The following is a 14,174-nucleotide window of genomic DNA, read 5'->3' on the forward strand; positions in this document are numbered from 1 at the left end:
AACTCATTCACTGCCAATGGCTGGCAGTGAATGAGTTAAAAGGTACATCACCTAGGCAGACATGTGGAGGACACCACACTCCAGACCTGTTTCAGGTGGTGCCATGATCAAATGCTGACAAATCTAACTGAGATCCTGGAGAGCTGTAAGGTAATACCAAACTGCATGCCAGAAGCATCCAATCATACGCAAGCAGGATTTTTGAAGCCTTGCAGCACGAGTCAACCTCCTCTGAAACGGATGAGTCTTTTCACACCATTCAAAGAGTGGCAGATGTTGGTAGACCTCAGGAAACAACAGGCCTTCCAGAGAGAGGTCTTGATAATTACTCTCAAGCCAGACATTGTCATGTGGTCCAAGGCAGAGAATAAGGTCCTGTTTTTCGAGTTGACCATGAAACTGTAAGGATCTGTGTGAGTGTCTGGTGTTTCTCCACAGGCTTTCTATGTTCAACTTTGTCCGCCTTCTGGACGGAACCCTCCTTCCTCACCTTGCCCTACTAACCTAATATCCATCAACAACAGTCAGCAAGGCTGTATTTAAGACCAGTTCGTCAGCTACCTCATGGTGGTAACCAGGCCTCATTGCTTCATGTTTATGCTTTCTACTTACCAATGATAATTTTCTCTATAGTTTCTGTCATCAAGCCACCACTTTGCTCACCTGCAATTCATTTCCCCAGACGCTGGTAATCTTTGCACAACTCTCTGCAATCTAATCTTTCGAATCAAAACAGCTCACAATTTTTACCTGCCTGTCGTTTCCTCTTGAAAGTCAGGAAAATAAAGTTGGAACCACATCACTAACCTTTCACACTCAGTTACTCTCCCCAGAGTACACCCCCACAACCTTACAAGCTGTACATTTATATGATGACTGTAACTGGCACTGACTAATAATTGGCCAGGAGGTCCGCTTCATGATCATTAACATGCAGATTTTAATGACTGATCTGAGAATAAACAAGTCACTTAGATGAGTAATGAAACATTCTTCCCACTGAAAAAACAAACAAACATCTGGATGAAGAAAAAATCTAATTTCTGGTACAAAAATAAATCATTTCTTTCAGAGTACAGAGTGCAGATTAACAGAACACCATGAAAGGTAATGAGCAGCAACTGAGTTTTAAGGTGTCTTTATCAATTCATGATGTCTCTTAAAGGTCACAGGTGCAGGAAGCTTTTCAGCATCACTGTATATTCAGTCACCAGGGCGATCGTGGCTCAACAGTTGGCAGTTCGTCTTGTAATTGGAAGGTTGCCGGTTCAAGCCCTAGCTTGGGCAGTTTCGGTCGTTGTGTCCTTGGGCAAGACACACCGCCTACTGGTGTTGGCCAGAGGGGCCGATGGCGCGATATGGAGGCCTTGAATGCAATCCATTATTATTATAAATGAAGACTATATTTATTCTTTAATGAGCAGAAAAAACTACAAATTATGTAAACTGTTTCAGAAGTAGTGTCAACACACTCAGCTGACTGCAGGTTTCCCCATAATGACTGAAACCATGGTGGTTTCAGTCATTATGCAAATGTACTGTTTATAAGATTGGATGACCAAACATTTCTCCCACTGAAAACGCTACGTCCAGATGAACAGAATCAACTTTTGCGATTATTAATTTGTCGATTCTCAGATTATGTTTTCTTTTCACATTTCAAACATGCTGCAGTTCACTGAGAGGCTGAATCCTGACGCTGTGATCACTTCATGTTCTCTGTGGATCAAAAAACAACTGCAGCAGCAACAAGAAGCATAGCAGGAACTGATAGACCAGCTTCCAGTCCACCACATCCATCTTTCCCAAGTCCTCTTGGCTGACCTGCAGGTGAGAAACAGGTGTGAGGTGTCAGCTGTCAGGTAGGTGCACAAAACAAAGCTCTGCAAAGACAGGCTTTCTCTGCATTAGTTTAAAAACAAAAAAAGGCTTTCTTTAAATTAGAATAAAAAATACATTTCAGACACCAGTTGGAAAAAAAGGGTATGATGATGACGGTTAAATGTCTCTGATAAGAAGGACTTTCTGCTTCAGGCTCTGAGCATGCTCACATTAAAACAAAAAAGGGGCGTGGCATTTTATGGATCACATGACTCTTTAAAATTTAAGAAGGTTGTCATACAGTAATCAGGTAGGGGTACTTTGATGACACAAACTCTAAGTAGGAGCAGGTCATGAATATTAGGTGCTGAATAAATAAATGGACATGAATAAACGTATTATTATTCTACATTGTATACATTACACACACTAGAAATTATTAACCTGACCAGTGGTGGGCAGATTGATCTAAATGTTGATTGTGCTGAGACAGCATTGGTTATTGGTATTGAATCGATTGGATCAATACTTTAGCTTGTTTCTCTCTATGTTCAGGACGTTGCTCCTGTTAATTAGGTGTTAATTACCACATTACTGTGTCCTGATGTTTCATAAGCAACAGAAAACAACAGAATTCTGGGACTTTTGTTTTTCTTTTTGGGAGTTGCATACCAGGTTACAATACAGATTTCACGGTAAAGCATAATTCAGACGTCATGTGAACTTTGCTCTCCCGTGGTGTGTTTAGCTGTCCTGTGGTCACGTGAGTTAGTATAACTGAGCAGAGCCATGCAGGCTGCCAGGTATTGAACTGTACTCACTCACCTGGAGGATCAACACTCAGTGTGACAATGCAGACAGGATCACTGTTCTTGTTGCTTGTCCCTTTCTGGACGACACGACACTCGTATGTTCCAGTGTCATTAATCGTCATATTCTTCAGAATCAAAGACACGTCTCCATCCTTCATCTGTCTGTCCTGCAGATCCACCCGGTTCTTAAAAGATGGATGCTGGTTGTCTGGATCAAAACGCCCATCCCGGTGCACATAAACATATTTTGGCTCCAGGTCAGCTCTGCTCCACTCTACCGTTAAGATGTTGTTGTTTGGAACTCGACATGTCAGAGTGACGTCCTGTCCTGAGTCAGCTGTGATTTTCTGCCCTGAAGGAGGAAACAACACAGAGCAGAGAGGTTAAAGGTCAAAGTGTAACTGTTTAACTCTACAGCACACAGTAAATCTGTCTATACCATCAGTCTATATCACAAACATAACTCTTACTGGATCATAGGTAGTTTGATTTTCTTATGACCAAGCGATTACTGATCGGGAGCTGGTCGTGAGGTATTAATCGCTTCTCGTTACGCCACGTATACTACACGATGCACGACACGAAACTAGGGCCGATCACCGGTCGCACGACTGAAAAATCGGCTCAGAATGAGCCAAAGATCGCACCGTCTATGCTAAATGTTGACAAGCATGCACACTGGGTTGTAAAGGAAAACTAGACAGTGAAAATTTCTTAAGAAATTTTAAGCGTGCCTATGCTACTGCAGTTTTCAGAAGACATCAGGATCTATGTGGTTGGAGCAAAGAAAACACTAGTCGATCCGAGTAGGTACTAACTGAAAAAGCTTATCGCGTCCATGTAGGGTTGCCAACTCCCTGAAAAATAAATAAGGGACACCTCGTGGCCAGGGCCGGGCGACCCAGTTGTCTTCACCCTTCCCAGTGTGGTGAATTTTCTAGCTCTTTTTTTGTGTGTGAAATTATTTTTTTAACCATTTGACTTGAAGTTGATTTAAGTAGATGTGTATTCTATTCTTTGTGATATGAACACATGTGAAACAAATGATCATTTAGCCATTTATTTTTAGCTCAAAATGACAACATTAACACATAAAACAGGTCTCTTTCTTAAACAGAAGCCTGTCATGCTTAACTTTTGAGAATATAAGTAAATCTTTCTTTAAAAGAACTCTGTCCTGCTTAACTTAAAATAATAGAAAACAATAGAAAGAAAAACATTCTTGTAACAGTGCACATTTAGTGCATTTAGTACAATTGGCTTCAGTTGAGGTATTATTTCAGCTTTTCTAATGCTAATCAGCTGCTCCTGTTTGTAAACCCACTTGCTCCCATGATTACGCATCTTAACTCATCATCATTATTCATCTATGTATTACTTTTATGTATTAGTCATCTATTTGTTGTAATCATCTATCCTTGCAGTTGTTTATTACACAAAATAAATTATATTATCACACTTCTGGCCACATAGCGCTGATATTCACTGCACATGCCCATATTAACTTTTTCCAGCCAGGTGTTTTCCTTTTCCCATTCTTCCCTTTCTCTGAGGGGAACAAACATTGCTGCTCTAATGCTGGGCTTACACTGTGCGGTTTTAGGCCCATTTTGAGCCGATTTTTGAGTGATCGGACCGATTTTGGCCTTCATCGTGCGTCGTGTAGTATACGTGGGGTAACGAGAAGTGATTAACACCTCACGACCAGCTCCCGATCATCAATCGCTCGTGAGGGTGTCACCACAGGCGCTCACACTGCTCACGCGCAAACACGTAACCGTCGGTGAAAAAGACGGAGCAGCACGGCTGTGCAGCGTGTGATCTGGACACAAGCGATGGAGGCACAACTTGTAGAACTTTGGAAAGCTCATCCGAGCCTTTTCGATGTGGCCTCACAAAATTATCACGACCACAACAACCGTGAAAATAGTTGGATCTACACTGCTGCTCAATCACAGCTGCCTGATCATGTTTTTCATTAGCAATTTAGCAAAGTTGATGGTAGTGGTGTGTCTGTGTGAGTGAAAGAGAGAGAGAGAGAGAGCGACAGATTTTCTGTTATAACCTTCATGTTATGTTGGCACAGTGTGAGCTCTCAGGTCGCATCACAGCATCGGGCGTATAGTGTGAGACCCTGCACGTGACCTACCAACGTCTAACCCCTGCGAGTCAATCGTGCAGTTTGAGCAGGAGCTGAATAACGTGACTGAAAAAATCGCACAGTGTCTGCCCAGCTTTAGGTGTACTGTCGTCCGAGACTTGCACCGCAGTGTCGGCGTTTGTTTCCCTGTTGGCCATGCTTGTTGTTGTGGTCATCTGTTGTCTTCCGGTATTTTCTCCGCAAGCGACCTTTCCTCGACCAATGAGATGAGCGGTAATCTGAATTGTCATACTCGAATTGTCATAAGTGTGCTGTCAGCTCATTGGTCACAAAGCAGGAGAGGGGCTGGGAATTATGTTTTCAAACAAAGCGTTAATTCCATTAACATTTATAGACTACTTTTGATTCTCACTGTATTACGGGACAAAGTGCGTCCCTTATTAGTTCAATACGGGACGTGTACTTTTGTTTCGAAATACGGGACGATTCCGTATTTTAAGGGACGGTTGGCAACCCTACGTCCATGTGTTCGGACCCTTCATTCATTCTTCATTCACGGAAAGTTATTCAGCTAAAACCTGCACCTGAGTGCGATCTGCACAAGCGACCCAATCGTGGAGGTAAACGAAGCGAAGTTCAATTTAAACGCAGTAAACGCCGCTTGTGTGAAAACACTCTGTGATAGCTGAAGCTCACCTGAAGCTGCAGACAGCAGAAGACAAACGCAGAAGTAAACCGCAGCATGAGCCATAGCATATTCAAAATGCCCGCTCTCTGACAATAAGCTCCCGCTTATTGGCGGTTGTCAAACAGCAAAATTAAAATAAAAGCATTACCGCCACCCACTGGTGTGGAGTGTGAAACGAAATGGCCAAAAAAAAAAAAAATTCCTCCCAAACAAATGAGTCTACATTAAAAACCAAAATATGTCCTGATAACTTTCACTTCCAAGCTTTTTGATCAACTGACTTCTTTCAGCATCATATTGTTGACAATGCAATAAAACATGTTCTATTGTTTCCTGTCCTCTGCTGCACGTGTATGTGAGATAAAACCCATATCCTTCTTTGTTTGTTCAATAGTGTGAAATCCACGACTGCATCAGGAAGTATGTAGGTAGGTAATCCTACTGTTTGACTCATGTTGATCTTGTCCAGATTAAGTTCAGCTACTTTGTGTCCCACTGTCCACCTAAAGCTCAAATTCTCTGTTTCCCAGCAGGATTAGAAAGTAATTCTTGTTGGATGATCTTGACCATGTCCTTGTAGACTTGCCCAGTAATGCGCGGTTGCAGTTTCTAGAGTGGACTTGTGTATCTTTTAAAAAAAATGAATAAATCTTTATTTTAAAAAATTACAAAACACAAACGCTGTATGCAACTCTTGTAGTTTAAGGATTGCGTTACAATAAATACTGTAGAAAAAAAATTAAACAAATACTGAACCCTGACCTCTGAACACAGAAAAAATAATCTAAATGTAAATAATCTGCAAAAAATGTGAAGAATTGTTAAGAATATAAGAGTGATGTTCTAAAAGAATCATTTATTTGTAAGTTGCCACACAAATTATTTGTGCCGGTGCAAAAAATAGTTTTTCCACCACAGGTGTATCACTCCACCACACTTTTCACTACCACTAATGGTTGACCTTTAAACCTTTATTAATATCTTTAAAACAAAATCAGCACAAACAACACTTTTACCAGCACAAATGTTTGACATGTTTTGTAATTGATCTGAAGTTTTATTTTTAGAATTTATATTCAATGTTAATTGTAGCTAGGCTCAAAGGATTAATGCTATCTTATTTAATAAATAACACTCATATGCAAAACAGGGTGACAAGCTATTACTTCAGGGTGGCACACACCACCCTGCTCAGTTATTATTATATTCTGAAAGAACGATGATGACATGAGTAATTCTGTTAGTGACGGTGACGCCTCACACTGCCCAGAGTTCTATGGCGAAGTCATTTCATTTACAGAAAATACTGCAGCACACATTTTAGGATGTGCATGTTCAAAATCAAGTGTGGAGTCAAAGGGAGCTGCTGAAATACAGATTTCAGTACGTTATCTTAAATACTTTTTCAGGTTTAAATGTGAGATCAGTTATTCCCACAAAATACCAAATCTTTAATGTGTAACCATTTAAGCGTGGATCAGCTGAACTCCACATGGTGGAAATGTCTTGTGAAGCGTGGGTGCCACTGTCACAGTCAAGAATACTGGAATTGAAGGCGCTCATGCAAAACTAGAAACTTCTACATCATCGAGTGTTGGAGGTCAACGCTTAATGAAGCCACAAGCACAACATAAGGGTCTGAGCCTGAGGTCATCATGTTAGACATCTTTATTCTTCACCTGAGCCTAAACTCACTGGAAATGAGCCTGAAAATGCTCACATATCAAATTTGACATGTTGAACACAGTCACTGGTTCAACATGTCAAAAAACATCAGATTAAAAAAAATTACATTATTAAAAAAAGACAGAATTAGTAAACATCAGATATTAAAACGAGTTTATTAACAGTTAGAAAATGAAGTTCATTGAAAAGCTAAAGAAAATAAATAAACAGTATCTGAGCAGCTTATAAGCAACAAAACTTAAATAATGTTTCACAGAGGAAACATTTAATACTCATGTAATAAAAACAATGTAGTAACTATTGTTATTCAGGACTTACTCTCTGCCTTATTTGTACTTGACTTACAGATGAATCACAAGAGGCTGATTGTTCTTTATGTTTCCTGCAGGTCACCAAAACAACAAACAGACAGACTTGCAAACAGTCCATTATGTCCTCTATTTCCCTCCATCCTCTGTGTCTCCTCCTGTCTGACCTGCAGGTGAGAAACAGGTGTGAGGTGTCAGCTGTCAGGTAGGTGATGAGTGAAGAACAGAACAGAATCCATTTCCTCTTCAAACTGCTGTCAGACATTATCTACTGCACTCTGATCACATCACTCAGACCAGCTGCTTTCTACAAAGTCTCATCAACAACATCTTTAGAAACAAACATCAACAACCAGGAAGCAGCTTCACCTCTGATCACACACACACTCAACTCTACTCACTCACCTGGAGGATCAACACTCAGGTAGATGCTGCTGATGGGCTCATTATCTAAAACACCTCTCTTCCTGCGCTTTGCTTCTCTTTGGACGACACCACACTCGTATGTTCCAGCATCATTAATCGTCACATCCTTCAGAATCAAAGACACGTCTCCATCCTTCATCTGTCTGTCTTGCAGATCCACCCGGTTCTTAAATGATGGATGCTGGTTTCCTGGATCAAACAGCTCATCTCGTTACATCCCATTCATCTCCCAGGTCAGCTCTGGTCCACTCTACAACTGAGATGTTGCTGTTTGGAGCTCGACATGTCAGACTGACGTTCTGTCCAGACTCAGCTGTGATGATTTTCTGGTCTGAAAGAGGAAACGACACAGAGCAGAGAGGTTAAAGGTCAAAGTACAACTGTTCACTTCAACATCAGCGAGGAGTGTACACACACACACACACACATGCTGATAATAAGTGAACATAATGTGTGAGAGAAAGCAGCCTCTCATTATAAGACACTGTGAGTCTCTGCATGCTGCCTTTATGGAGCTACAGCTGTTTGTATACACTGAACACAAAGCTTTGTAGCTGCATACTGATTCCTGACACTACAACACATCACACTGACACACACATTACACTTCTCTGTCAAACAGTTCATCAGAACCCTTCCAGGCCCATGCTGCCAACACACAACTATTGGGGTCATATCATACTGTTCACGGTAATACCGGTGTAATTTTGGGCAACGATAGGAAAATGAAATATCGTGATAGAATATGTTACGTTAAATGAAACGGATGAACTAGAATTGGTTTGTAAAACAGCTGCTTGTTTAAGTGAAAATACATTGATGGGTTTTTTTTGCACTAATAAAGTTGAGGAGTTGTAAAGTATTTTGTCTGGTGTCAATTATATCGTTATCGCAAATTTTCAAATGTATATCGTGATAAATATTTTCGGTCATATCGCCCTGCTCTAGTCATAACTACTAGTTACATTACTTCTGTGTTACTCTATTACATGGCATGAGCTACAAAAATACATAACTGCCAGTCAACAAACTTCAGACTATCCAATACTTTATAGTTATTCTTTATCTGATATCCAGATGTGTATCTGATACATTCACAGCATATTTCTTTCTATACGACTGTTACTTGTATAACCTTCTCCTCAGCTGATGACTCACACACACACAGTCATAACTTTTCTACGCTTCAGTGCTTTCTCAGATTTGCACACTCTTACAAACTCTGACCAAAAAACAACTCAGGGTTCAGCATCCAGAGGAGAAAATACTTGTCCAAGGATACTTTGGCACGCAGACTACAGGAGCCAGTGATCGATCACCTGACTTTCCAGTTGGTAAATGAGCCTCTCTACTACCTGAGCCACTACTTAACAATAACCATGAACCACCCACAGAAAATATAAAGAGCTCTGAGATGGTGACAGCGAATGACAACAGTAGTAAAAATGTAATACTTGTAATCTGTTAGTCCCAAAGAAGTCCACTATCACAGGATTAAATGTCTACAGGTCTGTCTCCCTGACATCTGTGGTCATGACGTCCTTTGAAAGACTCATGTTGAGACACCTGAAGGACATCAGAGCCGGTGCAGGACATCCTGCAGGTTCACTACTGAGCAAACAGGTCAGCTGAGGATGCATCAGTATGGGACTGCACTTCATCCTGCATCACCTCAACCAACTGGGGGCATACAGCAGGATGTTCATGGCTCAGTTTACCCACTCGCCTCCAGACACAGGTCCTCAGCAGTGGTAAATAGGCCTAACACTAAGAACCAGGCATGATCTATCCAGAAAGAAAAAATAAATACAGGTCATTTAAAATGGACTGATCGTTTTCTTTCCATTTTAGAAATTGCAATGTTCTTTGTTTCATCAGTCCGATTTGTGTTTCTGTGTGTTGTGTGTGCAGTCAATGAGTGAGTTTGTGTCTGGACACCTTCAGAGGAGGGTGTGGAGGCTGCAGTGAAGAGAAACGAGCATATCAGCATCCTGAAGTTTGCCCTGTTCTTTGATGCAGTTTTTGTGCTGCTAAAAATAAGACACAATCATGAAGTAGACATTAATTATTATCAACAATAATTCACTGTTTAACCTAAAATCATCAGCTCAGCGGCTCAGAGCTTTACTGGCCCACTTATATAATGTATACTTTATTGATTCCCTTGGGGAAATTCCTCTCTGCATTTATCCCATTCACTCAGTGAAGAGGCAGCCAGCCATTGGACACCCAGGGAGCAGGACGGTACCTTGCTCAGGGGAATGGAACCCCTGATCTTCCGATCATGGGGACACTACCTACTGAGCTATCCCTGCCCCCCCCCCCATATTTAACCACTCGTGGAAAAAAAGCTTTTATTTTTATGTTTTTAAATACTAACGCAATTTAATTGAGACAGTATTTTATATTGTTTCACTTTCAAATCTGAAAAATGTTACATGTTGAAAATAATCTGATTTACACCTCATGCCCTCCTTGTAAAATAGAACGGCTGCAGTCCGCCTGCTTTATAATTTAAAAGATACTCGTTGAACCGTTGCGGCCCTACTCTGGAGTTAAATTCAACAACACTCTTTACTGACAAAGCTGCTGTAAGTTGTGGCAACTAAAGGTGCCGCCAGAAATGCCAGAAACTGAGTAACTCTTAAACCAAACGCTACTTTCCTTTGTTACAAACAGGATGAAAAACAGCAGCTTTATAACATGTTTGAACTTATAACAACTAAATGTAACCTGCACAGACGACAGCAAACAGCAAAGTCCAGTAAAACGGTAGATACTTTTCAGCAGCCATCGCAGTCGTATTAACAGGAAATAAGTTTGGACAAACACTTCCGCATTCGTGATGTTCGATTCGTGAACGAATCGTTCAATACTCGAGAATCACTTTACTCACTCGTGAATCATGATTCACAAGCCCAACTGACTCACTGACTCATCCCTGTTGCTGTTAGCAAACTAATTCCATTAGTAGAAATATATCTAGCTTATAATTAAAATTGTGGGGGGGAAAACAACAGCCAGTTTCGTAACAAAAGCATTTCTGCTCTGAACTGGAAGAAAAACCCCTGAGTAGAAGCTCACATCAAGAAAATAGCTCCTCGGTTCACAGTAGCATCGCGTTGCTAACATGCTAACAGCACATTTGAGCTACTCACCCCCTCCCTTCCTGTGCTGAATCGTAAGCATAAGCGAATCACTCAGGACTCGCTCACCCCCTCCCTCCTGTGCTGAATCATAGAGCGAGCGAGCGCGCGACTCACTCACCCCCTCCCTCCTGGCTCACAGCTTCTTCTTCTTCTTGGTTGGCAACCAATGTTAAGGCGCATTACCGCCCCCTGGCTCACAGCGCAGTGGACATTTAGATGAGAAAATATATATTTGACACACTTAAGGAAAATACTAATAAAATACAAATAAACAAAATAAATGTTTATTAAGCAATTTGGATAGGAAATTGCTTAATTTTAGAAATGTTTTTGCTCTTTTTTTTCTCTATAAAATAGTTGTTTTGGTTGTTTTTTTTTAATCATTCATCTTAGCAGTGGGATTTACATGAAAAGGGAAACAAATTAAGTTTGAGTGAAAATGTAAAATTTTTGCACTCTCTGATCAACTGACTCAGTGAATCAAATGACTCAAAACACCCGATTCACTTTGGTGAGTGACTCATTAACACTCGATTCAGTAAAAAGAATCAAATTTACCATCACTATTCCGCATTCGCTGTTGTGATGCATTTAAATACCTCGGAGGTTTGGCTGTACTCTCGCCATCTGACGGCTTTATCAATGAGTTTTATTTTACTTCGTTACAAGCAAAAGCCATTCATTGATCAGCAGCAGAGCGGTGCAATGCTACCTTTGTTGTGGGTAAAAACACCTCTGCAGCTTCTTTATTAATAGAGCTTGGTCACTGCTCTGTGCACGGATTATTTAGCAAGTCCTAAATACACCACAGTGGGAATACATATTAAAAGCTTTAGCTTAATGAATGTTAAATTCACTGCCTCCATCTCGGATTGTTTAATGTTTGTTCGTGAAGCTGCCCCAACCATCCAACATGATGAAGCGATCTAATTGAAAATTCTTACTGAGGCCTCTTTTCCTCCTCCTCCTCTTCTTCGTCTGTTTCGTCTGTTGGTCGGCCAACTTATCACTGTCTTCTGGACTGTAGTGTGACTGGAGAATAGCAGGGGAAACATTTGTAAAAAACTAAACAAAAATAAAATAGTTTTTTTTGAAGTTGGAAAAAATTTCCAACTTCGAGGATCTCACCTGGATGACAAACTGTCCTCAGACATCCTGGTGAACTTCTATCGCTGCACCATCGAGAGCATCCTGACCAACAGTATAACAGTCTGGTACGGGAACTGCTCTGCCTCGGACCGGAAGGCGTTGCAGAGGGTCGTGAAAACTGCCCAGCGCATCGCCGGAGCACCACTTCCTGCCATAAAAGACATCTACAGAAGTATCTGGTAACGAATAAAGTGAAGGAAGTCTCATTTAAAATACTACATAAATTTTATCCTGCTAATCATTACATGACAAAGTTCAAAATGGACATAAATGTGAACTGTGGATTTTGTGGAAGCCATCCAGAGACTGTGCAACACCTCTTCTGGATCTGTTCATACGCTAGAACATTTTGGAGAGACTTCAGTAGATTCATTGCTGGACATCTCTATAAAGACTTTACTGTGAAATGGGAAAATGTTGTATTTTGTTTCTTTTGAAGGCAAAAAAAAGAAGATGTTTACTTTATAATAAACTTGTTAGTTATCTTAGCTAAATTTCATTTTCACAAATGCAAATACAGTAACAAAAAACCTAATTTTAAACATTACTATAATGATGTTTTATGTTACATAAAATTGATCAGTGGATCACTTAACAAAAAGGCTATGAAAACTGTTACTATTTGTAGTAATTACAAATTATTTGAATGTATGTAGTTCTTTGTATTACACCCCCTGGCATATGTTAATTTTGTTCTGATTGTATACATGTTCTGTATACTGTTTCGTAATAAAGTTTAATATTTAAAAAAAAAAAAAAGACATCTACAGGAAGCGGTGTCTGAACAGGGCTGGGAAAATCATCAAAGACCCCAGTCACCCATCACATGGACTCTTCACCCTCCTGCCCTCTGGGAGGCGCCACAGGAGCCTCCGGACTAAGACCACCAGGTACCGGAACAGCTTCTTCCCCACAGCTGTCAGACTCCTGAACTCTGCCTCCTGACATCTGACCCACGTTAAACTCATGAACTGGACACACACACACACACACACACACACACACACACACACACACACAACCACCTACACACACAATGGACAACTGTACCCTCAAACACACAATAATAACATGGACTGAACCACCACTCACAACCACCAGCACTTTATATACCTCTGTAGAAATTATCCACATATCTCACTTATCTTAACTGCACTACTGTATAGCTCTGTAAATAATCATTCTGTATAATACGATAATTTTTTTTAATTCTACAGCTGTTTATAACTTGCATAGTTCCCATTTCTGTATAACTGTGTATCTCATATTTCTGTATAGTTTTTTAATTTTTTGTTTTAATTAATTTTTAATTACCCTAAATTAATTGTAAATTAATTAATTGAAATTTAAGTACCCTAAATTTTAATTAATTGTTTTAATTTTGATTTAATGTTTTTCATATTTATATCCTGTTCATAGCCTGTACATAACTTGTACTCACTACAGCCTGTACATACTTATAGTTATAGAATATTCACAACATACTTCATACCGTGTACATTATAACATACCATAATAGACCCATTTCTGTAATATACTTACATATCTATATTATTTCTATAATATATTGTAATATATCTATATCGTGGCTAAAGCACTTCTAGATGGATGCAAACTGCATTTCGTTGCCTTGTACCTGTGCATGTGCAATGACAATAAAGTTCTATTCTATTCTAATTGATTATCTATATATTGGCTTACCAACCGGACCTAGTAGTAGCTCTATCGAGTGATAACAACATCAGGAAGAAGGAAGGCGAGAAGCTTGAGATCACTCAATGCAGATATCCCCACACTAGGCGAGTGGGTTCAGCAGATCCATGGAACAAAATCTGAGATCTCTGTCTAGAACAATGTACTCCATTAAACCCTCATTTTCTGTATATTTCCACGAATAACCTCATAGTACTTGTTGATGTTTTGGAATCTTTGTTTCTGTGCAGTGTTTATATCTGATTCCTTGTCTTTTAGCTGATTCATACCTCTTTAGTGTTCTGTCCTAAGTTGTCAAAAGTCCATCTTTCTGTTAGGTGT

At 40.1% G+C, this 14,174-nt stretch overlaps 2 protein-coding genes across 2 annotated transcripts in view; both read right to left on the bottom strand.

The window, feature by feature from the left end:
• Window positions 1–1,163: 1,163 nt before the first annotated feature.
• Window positions 1,164–5,485, bottom strand: LOC146713047 (V-set domain-containing T-cell activation inhibitor 1-like). Its single transcript, XM_085452431.1, has 3 exons — window positions 5,431–5,485; window positions 2,647–2,985; window positions 1,164–1,824 (listed from the first exon to the last, which is right to left on the bottom strand). Exons 1-3 carry the CDS (start codon window positions 5,483–5,485, stop codon window positions 1,727–1,729), a joined length of 492 nt encoding a protein of 163 aa, XP_085308557.1. The 3' UTR covers window positions 1,164–1,726.
• A 1,589-nt stretch (window positions 5,486–7,074) lies between these two features.
• Window positions 7,075–14,174, bottom strand: part of LOC146713048 (programmed cell death 1 ligand 1-like) — a 178,376-nt gene continuing 171,276 nt past the window's right edge. The window contains exon 3 of the mRNA XM_085452393.1: window positions 7,075–7,583. Coding sequence (XP_085308519.1) covers window positions 7,546–7,583 — 38 coding nt within the window. The 3' untranslated portion in view covers window positions 7,075–7,545. The remainder of the gene's footprint in view (window positions 7,584–14,174) is intronic.

Source organism: Copadichromis virginalis, linkage group LG3 (genome assembly GCF_057382275.1).
Source record: "Copadichromis virginalis isolate Kocher_CV1m ecotype Utaka linkage group LG3, C_Virginalis_male_GT1.1, whole genome shotgun sequence".
NCBI lineage: Eukaryota > Metazoa > Chordata > Actinopteri > Cichliformes > Cichlidae > Copadichromis > Copadichromis virginalis.

Bases quoted from the DNA above. Each gene is read 5' to 3' on its own strand.
- LOC146713047 (XM_085452431.1), bottom strand. From the start codon at position 5,485: ATGGCTCATGCTGCGGTTTACTTCTGCGTTTGTCTTCTGCTGTCTGCA. The intron at 2,986-5,430 runs GTGAGCTTCAGC...TTCCTCCTTCAG, and splicing joins TCTGCTGTCTGCAGCTTCAG to GGCAGAAAATCACAGCTGAC. The intron at 1,825-2,646 runs GTGAGTGAGTAC...TCTCACCTGCAG, and splicing joins ACTGAGTGTTGATCCTCCAG to GTCAGCCAAGAGGACTTGGG.